This window comes from Chlorocebus sabaeus, chromosome X (assembly GCF_047675955.1).
Source record: "Chlorocebus sabaeus isolate Y175 chromosome X, mChlSab1.0.hap1, whole genome shotgun sequence".
NCBI lineage: Eukaryota > Metazoa > Chordata > Mammalia > Primates > Cercopithecidae > Chlorocebus > Chlorocebus sabaeus.
Genome location: NC_132933.1, coordinates 45,447,018 through 45,457,450, shown reverse-complemented (window position 1 = coordinate 45,457,450; position 10,433 = coordinate 45,447,018). Strand labels below are relative to the sequence as shown.

At 44.1% G+C, this 10,433-nt stretch overlaps 1 protein-coding gene across 1 annotated transcript in view; it reads left to right on the top strand.

The window, feature by feature from the left end:
• Positions 1–33: 33 nt before the first annotated feature.
• LOC103232463 (NACHT, LRR and PYD domains-containing protein 12-like) overlaps positions 34–10,433 on the top strand; it is a 57,291-nt gene continuing 46,891 nt past the window's right edge. Inside the window, exons 1-3 of the mRNA XM_073013102.1 lie at positions 34–67; positions 4,051–4,332; positions 6,025–6,088. Coding sequence (XP_072869203.1) covers positions 34–67; positions 4,051–4,332; positions 6,025–6,088 — 380 coding nt within the window. The remainder of the gene's footprint in view (positions 68–4,050; positions 4,333–6,024; positions 6,089–10,433) is intronic.

The following is a 10,433-nucleotide window of genomic DNA, read 5'->3' as shown; positions in this document are numbered from 1 at the left end:
CCAAAGAAATGAAGATATAGGGTTCAAGGAAACATGACACATTCAGTTTTAGAGATTGGAGCAGAAGGTGAGAATCAAAGAACAAATAAAATCCCAGTGTTGGAACCCACTGATTAAAATTAGGGTAGCACCAGAAACAAGTGAGCTGACTTACTGTTAAAACAACTGGCCCGCAGGAGGAGACTGGGAGGAAGCTAGGAAGTCCCTCAGGGCTGGAATTGGGCATATCTTAATCAGATTTGTAGTGGCACTAAGACTAAAAGGGATCATGCGATATGAAGTGAATGAAGCAGGGCAGTCAAGGGTGGCAGCTAGAGAAGTGACTTGAAACAGGTCATCAGACCAGGGGCCTATAAGAACTACAGCCCAAAGGTAAGAGGAGTAAAATATAAAGGAGAAAAGAATTTGGAACATTGTGTGTTTAATGGTTTAATTGAAGAGCAACCTAGGCAAATACCAAATATAGGGCTATTACCCATAGCTAAGATTTTAATATTTTTTTTGTGTGTGTGATGATGTTTGGAAAGGCCATCTCCATTTAATGTGCCAGAACCGGGCAGATACGGGATTCTTTATGCTTCGCTATCTGAGAATAGAATTGGTCCCAGAGTTTCAGAGAATCTGAGCCTGTAGTTCGGAGGGGGGAGGTCTCAGTTACGATGGTTAGGAGTAACAGAGACCAAATAGGTTGTTACAAGGTTATTAGAAATGTATATAGCATGACAGCTAATGAGAATGACTCTCCTCCACCGTGAATTTCCAGGAATGGAAGATCAAGCTGGTTTTCCTATACTGTTGGGCACAACACAAAAATTACAATTGCGACTGATCTTGTCGGGTCATTCAAGAGCAGTTATTAACCACTAGTTCTGTTCCTAGTACTCTTCTCACTTCTGTGGTGGGATATTAAGATGAAAAATATTCCCAACATTTACAATGGAGTACCCAATTCAATACTGCTTCTCAGATAGTTTTACATCTATGAACTCAATGAGTTAATAGTGGTAGTTGACAGAGGGACCATTTGCTAGAGACACCGGAGTGCAAGTGGAAGCTCTTACCAAGATCTAGCATGGAGACTTGTACATAGTATGTGCTTAGTAAATGCTGGTTGAATAGAATTAGAATCTGATAAGCAGAACGACAAGTAGGCCACCTCATACACTGTGAAGTTGGGTGAACTCACCAGCACCACGTGTATAATCCCTCTCAGGCACATATTCCTGGTCCCGGATTCCCATGACTGCTTCTTTCCATTATTCTTTAAGGCCAGGTTCCTTCAAAGGAAACAATTAGAAGAATTAATAAATTAGCCACCAATAATGTGCTAATGGAGGAATGTGGGCAAAATTCACACAGAAAACAAGATATTGTTTCTCAGAAAACAAGAAATGTTAACAAGAACCTTCCAGGGAAAATGTTTTTGTTGTCTGACTTGGGACTGACAAGTTGGAGAGGGCAAGCTTCAGACTTTCCAGTTTAGCAGGGTCAGCTGACAATGCCTTGGCAGGCTAAGCCCCTGCCAGGGGAAATATTTTGGACCAAGAGGACTCTTTCAAAGGGGATATAGATGACAACTGAGTCTCACTTAGCACAATGCCTGTGATCCTTCTAGAGCACAAGGGCTGGCCTTGCACACAGAATACAAAGAGGATCTGCTACTCTTCCAGGCAGATTAAAAGTTCCAGGAAATTGAATTTGGGCTGATTTTCCCTTTGATGTATAGTGATACGAAAAAGCTACTATGATCAACACCTCTTTGTTTGACTTAACTCCCTCAGTGATAAGAGAGGGTCATGAGATGGCCCAAAAATGTGAAATTCACAGTAAGCAGCTGTCAAGCACATATGGCAAGTCCAAGTCCAAGGCCTGACTGATTTAGTAGGTAAAGATACAAGGAATCACTTTTAGATTCAAACAGTTTATTATTTACACGGTGAAACGAAACACAGTCAAAGTTTCCAGCTCCAAATGGTCCTTGTCCCAAACAACAAAAAGGATGACACTGAAACACAAGGGACCAGAAGACTTCCAAATTACTTGTGGGATACCTCACTGCTAAGAAGCCAATTATAGACTGCATTTAAGTGGCTTTATAGTCTGTAGCTCTATTCTGAGGGAAGTGGGTCAGGAAGTCTTGTACCTCATCAGACATACCTGGGAGGTGGCAGGTTATGAAAATCTGTCTCATGAAGCTTGCCAAGGGAGATAAGGAGGCAAGTGGGAAATTATCTTGAAGCAGCTCCTCTCAGGCCTCCCGTCCCTTGTGCTCTGGAAGGATCACAGGCATTCTGCCAAGACTCAGATTAGCTGTGCTTCAAGCCTTTTCTCGAGGGATCATTGTAGATATTGCCAAGTGGCTAGGGTGCTAGGGTAGAGCCATTCTCATACAGAGACTAGTTGAAGGGCCAGGTAACTTCCTCAGGGGAAAGCAAAAGGAAGCAAAGTCAGGGTCTTTTGAAGTACCTCTTCTCTTCTTCCCTTCTGCTGACCTTCCATTCACGTCCTTTCATTTTTCTCAGTATTTTGGGAGTTGGGGGTGGGGATGGGGATGGGGCAGAGATTAAATGCATAATTAGGATATAAAATAAATTCAATCTCTGAAAGATTCAGTACCAAGGCCGGAGAATTCCAAGGACTGGGTCCTTTGCTATCTCTGGCTCTTAGTTTTTCAACTAGGAATTAAAGAGTACGGGTAATTTCTAAGGTCCCTTCTAGCCCTAAGAGTATGAATTACCATAAATGCAAATTTAGTGAATGTAGTGACAGGAGCCTGATGTGCATACCTACCTCAAGAATATTGGGACATGAGGGCAGATCATCGGGACTGGGACAGAGAAGTGGATGACATTACTGTTACTTTAGGACCATCATCAGAATCCCTTTTGGGGTGACTATCCTTCCCCTTACACACTTTGCTTCACTTGAACCTCCCTTGCCAATACTCTGCCACCATTACTTTTGAGCTTTCTGCTTCAGCCCTCTCCCCAATCCTGCTTGATAACTGTACAAAATGCAAATACTGTTTTAGCTAGTGGTGTCTCTGTTTCAAATTTCAGGTCAGCCATCTGAGAGTCTTCAATGTGTACAAGCAGGGAATTGCCAAAGATATTCTACTTTCCAAGGCCAGAGGAGGTCACTTGATATAGCAACTAACAGGGATCCTGTGTGCCACCTTCTCCAATTATGGTCTTCCCAAACCAAACTGCCACAAATACATCCCTTAAAAGGCAGAAGAGAGAGTCCTGGTACAGCCACCACTCCAAGTTATCATTCCGCCATTCATTTATTCACTCATTCAACAAATATTTTGATAGTCTCTTTGAGGCAGGTGTTGGAGTTCGGTGATGAATAAGATACATAATCCCTGTCCTCATGAGACTCATAATCTAGAGGGAAGACAGAGTATCAAGGAATGAAGACTTTTTGAATCATAGGCGCTGTCTGTCATTGGTTGCCTACAGTGTGCCTGGCACTATGCCAAGCACTTGAGCTGCAGTGATTCACTCAATCCTCCCAGCAATCCTATAAGGTTAAGACTATTATTGACTCCCTCGAACATGAAGAGTTAATCAATCTCTGCGCCCAGGCCCAGACCTGCAGATTCCTATATGCCTGGTGAGCTGCTAGCCAAGGGTCTTAGCCATGGCTGTTTTGGGTATCAGGTAAAGTTTAAGGCCCAGCACTGAGGAAATAAATGACCCAGTGCAGCAGCTCCTGAAGTCAGGGTTAACCGAGAAGGCCTTCCAGGTCTTTGCTAGACACCCCCAAAACTGCCCCCGACGCGATTTTCCCATCCTCTTTTTTTCTCCCCTTTCCCTCCGGCACTCCATTGCCCTCCCTTTCCAGACTAGCCCCTCCCTCTGGGCCGCCTCCTCTCTGAGTCATTTCCCCTTCTCCGCCCCAAAGACCTTGGCTTTCTCTTGGAATCCCTTCCCCCGGCAGGAGGTAGAGGAAGAGCAAACTGACTTCCGGCATCAGGTGAGCGCTTTCCCCAGCGAGGATGAGAAACGCCTCCCCGCAGTCCCCTGACCCCCCCGAATTCGGAAGGACGGGAAATCCTGGGAGTTCCCTCGAGCCGCGCGTGGGAGGTGCCACGCCCCGCCTGGTGTCTCCTGGGATGTGAGGTGGGAAGCTGTGGCCCAGTCGGACGGGCCTGTGTGGCTGCGACCGGCTCCGGCGCGGTGAGCTCAGCGCGCTGGGGAGGGACCCAGCTGCCGCGAAGCTTGGGGGCATGGAAAGGTCGGCTGCGGAAGCCAGCCATTGGGAGGAGAGAGGGGGAAAAGCTCCGAGCGGTGCATGTGGAGAGTGCAAGCGCGTGCAAGTGGGCTGGTACGTGTAGTGAGAAGGCATGAGTGTGTATGAAAGGGTGTAGAGAGGTGCGTACGTGGGGAGGCGCGCGCGTGCGGGAATGCTTGTGTGCGTGTGATGTGTGGGGGAGATGCGAAGATGTGATTTACACAGATGCGGACGTGGGAGTGTGCGACTGGTGACATGGAGAAGCCCTTGGAGGATGTGCGTGCGTGTGCATGTGGAGGTGTGCGTGAGGGGATATAGATTTATTAATAATATATATGCGTGCGCGTGGAGTGCGTGCGTGCGTGGGGGTCCGTACGTGGGGATGCGTGCATGGGGGGTGCGTGCGTTTGGGGCGTGTGCTTGGTGGTTGCGTGCGTGGTGGGGAGGGGAGAGCAGGAGGGAAGGTCGACGGAAGGCAGGAGCCAGATGCATGCGTATCTGAAAGTAAAAATGGCCTAGAAGCTCTTGCTGACAGAGCTTTAAGTTTGGATTCTTAACCTGTTTGTTTTTCTTGAGGTGGGCGGTAGGATGCACATGGCACCGTTTGAAAATGAAGAAAACTATTGACCAATTGACCACCTCTTTTAAAAAAATGCCCATGATTTGCATGTAAGCACAGAGGGTTCGTGAACCCACTGATGGTCATCTGTAGATCCTAGATTATGGTTTTAAACGGGGAGAGACCCAAATAGATTACGTTGATATCCGCCATTGTGTCTTTTGATTCTATGAGAGAAGAAATGGAACAGCCGCTGTCCTTGGGTTGGTGTGGCTTTGAGGCTAGGTTTGCTGCCCCTGTTGGACATGGTGCCAGCAGAGTGGGGAGTGTAAAATGGGATCACTGCCCAGAGTCAGACTGCGGAAGGGTGCCTCGAGGCCTTCAGGATAAAGCTCGGCCCCTCCCTGGCAGATCACTAGCACAGGTTTTGCGGGTTAGTTCCTTGATAAGGTTGGAAAGTGGAGATTTGTAGTTGCTTTCTTGCGTGATTCCCGTCCCCCCTCGCCCCCGGCCCCGGCCCTGATGGCCTGTGGGTGGTGTCAGGGAGTATGAATCTAACTAAGGTTGGGACTTCGTTGGATAAGTGACTAGAAGGAGAGCAGCAGACTTGCCTTCTGATCCCATCTTTACGATTAACTAACTGTGACATTAAGCAGTTTTCTTGATCTTCTTGTGCATCACTTTGTTTGTTTGTTTATTTATTTACTGAGACTGAGTCTCGCTCTGTCACCCAGGCTGGAGTGCAGTGGCGCAATCTCGGCTCACTGCAGCCTACACCTCCCGGGTTCAAGCAATTCTCCTGTTTCAGCCTCCCAAGTAGCTGGGATTACAGGCACACACCACCACGCCTGGCTAATTTTTGCATTTGTTGTAGAGATGGGATCGCTCCATGTTGTCTAGGCTGGTTTAGAACTCCTGACCTCAAGCGATCCACCTGCTTCAGCCTCCCAAAGTGCTGGGAATACAGGCTTGAGGCACTGCACCCAGCCTCACATTCCTCATTTATAAAATGGTAGTTCACAGGGTAGTTGGAAGTTTAAATAAGACTATAATAAATTCCCAGAACATGGGAAGCCTTTAATAAACGGCTGCATACCTAGGAATAAATAATGTGTGCATTTATTTTATATATGTGTGTGTATATATATGTTTGCAGAAAAGTTAAAGTTAAAAGTTTTATTCTGAAATAATGTCTTAAACTACTGATTTCTTTTGGTTTCTTATAGGCATACCTAGTTGTGCTGTCAGCCAAAGCCCACCAAGTTCATCCTGTAAAGTCACATGCCTGAAGTAAGTGGGACTTTATTTGGAATTATTTGCAGTGTTCAAGTAGATAATTATTAGTCCACCATCAACTGTCACTTGGATTGCTGCCATGGCCTCCAAATCTTCACATTTGCCTGCTTCCCTCTTTCATTCTCCATGTTGCAGTCAGTTATCTTTCCCTCTGAGAGGCAAAATAGCCTACTGGTTTGGAGCACAGACCTTGGAGTCAGACCTATCTCCTTGAGATCCCAATTGCACCCTGCTCCACCACTTTCTAGCTGTGTGATCTTGCACAAATTACTTGATTTCTTTTTTGGGGGATTTCAACATTTTAATTTCTTTTTAATATAAGTCACTTTCTGCAAGCTAGGAAACAGATTCAACCTAAGACAATCTAGTCCTCTGGAGATCCAGGCTGAGTCTTTCGATCTTTAGCAGAATGACATCATAGTATAAGGTGCTAGCAATAGAGTTATAAACTCTAAATAATAACCACTTATCTACATTTTTCATTAGGAAACAACCAAAAGTCCATTACTTAAAGACATCATATACAGAACATACTGATCTACAAAAGACCCAACGACCCAAATTATATGCTGCCCAACCTATTGGTGAACTGGATCAGAACTGGCCAAGGACTGGTAAATAGAGAAAGGGTTTACACTTTGAAAACTTCTTCTGTGGTTAAAAAAATTCCTGGTTGTTATCAATAAGAAAACAAGTGAAAAATGTTACAGATGGACCCACACTGATATTTGACTTTACCAGGGTCTTCCACCAGAACATGAAGGTAGACATAAGTGTAGGAGATTAGATATTGAGATATTTTAAAAACAAATTACTTAGTAATAAGAAGTTAGACATACAGCATTATTCGATTTGCTGCAAGAACAAATGGACAATGAAGATTATTTAAAAGAAATGTTCAACTCTAAAGAGGGTAGTGGGAACAACACTTTCCACTAGAGAATAACCTCCCATTTTCTTAGACAGTTAGCATTGCTATTCTTCCATAATACATATTCATATGGAAAAACTTGTCAAGAGCTTTTGCCAGGGCCAGGAGATGAAAAATAGAGCATGTTTTAATTAGCAAATTGTAAGCTCAGTTAACATTTTTTGGGATGGACCCATAAAATCTGGCCATTGTTTTGTTAAACTTCTGTAAACTGCAGAATTCCCTAACCCTTAGTTAGCTTTGGTTTTTGCTCAATATCCTGAAGCTGGGCACAGTCTCAATGTAACTCTTCTCCTAGGGGCTGAAGTGGGTGCTAGTCATCAAAGTTTGGAATGTCATTTTAGGAGCAACCTCTAGAAGTAATCCTGGTAAGCCCTAGAAGTAATCCTTTGGATGCATAGTAGGCTCTGTGCAGGTGGTAAAATCAGGGCAGGAATACCAGAATGTCAATGATCAGGACTGGAACTTCCCAGTCTGTCCCTGCTTTGCTGATGTAGCCAGAAGGTGAGCCTATGGTAATGAGAAAGGCACCAATTGAAAAACAGCACGGTGGCAAGTGCAGTGGCCTTATAGGGGATCTTAGGAGGGCTTTTCTTAAACTGAAGGTCAGTGTAGCCATCATCTGTGCTGTTGAGCCTTGAGTATTTCACTTTACTAGTGGAGATTCCAGCCAGGTTGATGTGGGAGGGCATCATAACACACTGACACAGCTACAGTTGGAGTGCCATGCCAGGCTGCCAGTGGCGAGACTTTGCTCACAGTTGGCAGCAGAGGCACTCAAGACTGTGCCACCTAACTGCCACCCAGCTCACCCCAGCAAGCACCAGTGCCCTGGAAGTCTACTTCACCTCTTTTAGAATCTGTTTCCTTATCCGTGAAAGGGGACAATGCTGATACTACCTCAAGGATTTTGTGAGAGGTTGCAGAGATAATGTATGTAATGTTGCTCACAGTAATTGCTCAATAAATGGTAGATTAAAAATGCAAGGGCAGTGAAGTAGCCAGCAAGAAAGTGGTTGAAGTGATGCACCATGGCACCTACACTGGGTAGGGATTGAAGCCATGAGGTGATAATGAGCTGCAGAATGGGAGAAATCAAAGGATGGGAGATCTTGATGAGAATGAAAAATGTTTGGCTGTGAAATGAGTCCTTGATCAAAATTTTTTTTAAAAAAGAAAGAGAATGAGGAGTGGGTGTTCTGAGAACCAAGAAGTAACTGGACTAGGAGGTTGTAGCCAGAGATTAGGCTAGTAGAGTTCAGTAATTCTAAAGTGGAGCAGCTCCATGCCTATTGGGTGGTCTAGGAAACTAATGACTAGTAATGACTTAGAAAGTGGCATGTGGTCAGAGGTTGCTGAAGTAGAGGAGATCAAAGGGCAGTGAAGCTAACATGTTGGATGAGTCATCGACAGACATTGATATTGCTTACATGATGGCAGGGGTTGAAATCGAGAGGAAAGTGGAGCCAGTGCCAAAGCCAAGGTTCATCCTAATTAATGGAAGGCTGTTATTTATTTCACAAATATTTACTGAGCCTTTACTAGATGTCAGGATGTAACAAGACAGACAAGAATGATGCTGTCATGGAGTTTACAGTCGAATAGGAGTAATAAGAGACATTAATAATCCTACCTATAAATAGAAAGCTGTAAACTGTGATAAGAGCTATGAATGGGCCAGGCGCAGTGGCTCACGTCTGTAATCCCAAAACTTTGGGAGCCTGAGGCAGATGTGTCACAAGGTCAGAAGTTTGAGACCAGCCTGGCCAAGATCGTGAAACTCTATCTCTACTAAAAATACAAAAATTACCTGGGCGTGGTGGCATGTGCCTATAATCCTAGCTACTCGGGAGGCTGAGGCAGGAGAATCGCTTGAATCCAAAAGGCGGAGGTTGCTGTGAGCTGAGATCGCGCCATTGCACTCCAGCCTGGGCAACAAGAATAAAACTTTCTCAAAAAAAAAAAAAAAAAAAAAGCTATGAATGAAAAATAAGGGTTCTTATTATATAGGATATAATAGGTTCTTATTATATAACCCTGTCTGGAAAGTTAGGGGAGGCTTCCCTGAAGAAGTGATGAGGACTGAAAGATAAATTAGGGTAGATAGAGGTGGATGGTGGGTAGGTGGAAGACGTGTTCCAGGTAGAGGAAACAGCATGTGCAAAGACCTGAAACTAGAATATGTATAATAATTTGAAGAACTGAAAGATATCTCCTATGACTAGAGCATATTAAGAATTACTCTAGCCATAGGAGAGTAATATGAGCTGAGGCTGGGTGGCAGGCTCCTTAAGGATTTGGGCTTTATACTGTGAACATTGGTAATATTTGGATGACATGATAACCAGGCCAGGCACGATGGCTGGCACCAGTAATCCTAGCATTTTGGAAGCTCAAAGTTGGTGGATCACTTAAGCCCAGGAGTTTGAGATCAGCCTGGGCAACCTGGACAAACTCCATTTTTACAAAAAATATAAAAAATTAGCCAGGCATGGGGGCGCATGCCTGTGGTTCCAGCTACTGGGGAAACTGAGGTGGGAGGATCACCTGGGCCTGGGGAAGTTGAGGCTGCAGTGAGCTGTGATCATGCCACTGCATTCCAGCCTGTGTGACAGAGGAGACCCCGTCTCAAAGAAAAAAGTCAAACACATAAGCATATAGGATAAATTGTGAAAGGCCAGTTTATGTGTACGTTAGTATAGGGCAGCATGTGTGTATGTGTGTGTGTATACATAAAATACATAATATGTAAATGCATATAATAGATGTATGCATATATAATATATAAAAAGATACATACCATTTCATCACTTTAAAGAATGCTAAATGTACAATGGTTATATTTCAGTGTCCATACATAGACATCCAACTCATTCTTTTCTTTAAAAAAAATTTATTACTAATACAAATAGAGATAGGGTGTCACCATTTTGCCCAGGCTAATCTCAAACTCCTGGACTCAACCAATCCTCCCACCTCGGGCTCCCAAAGTGCTGGGATTACAGGTGTGAGCCACCAAGCCTGGCCCAACTCATTCTTAAGAGTTGTAAAGTATTCCATGTTATCAATGTGTGATGACTTATTTAACTATTGCCCTATTGATAGACATTTAAGTTGTCTCTAATTATAAATTATTTTGCAGTGTACACTGTTCACAATAGCAAAGACATGGAATCAGCCTAAATGCCCGTCAATGATAGACTGGATAAAGAAAATGTGATACATAATACATGATGGAATGCTATGCAGCCAAAAAAAAAAGAAAAGAATGAGATCATGTCCTTTGTAGGAACATGACGCAGCTGGAGGTCATTATCCTTAGCAAATTAATGCAGGAACAGAAAAACAAATACCACATGTTCACACTTAAACGTGGGAGCTAAATAATGAAAACCAATGGGCAGAAAG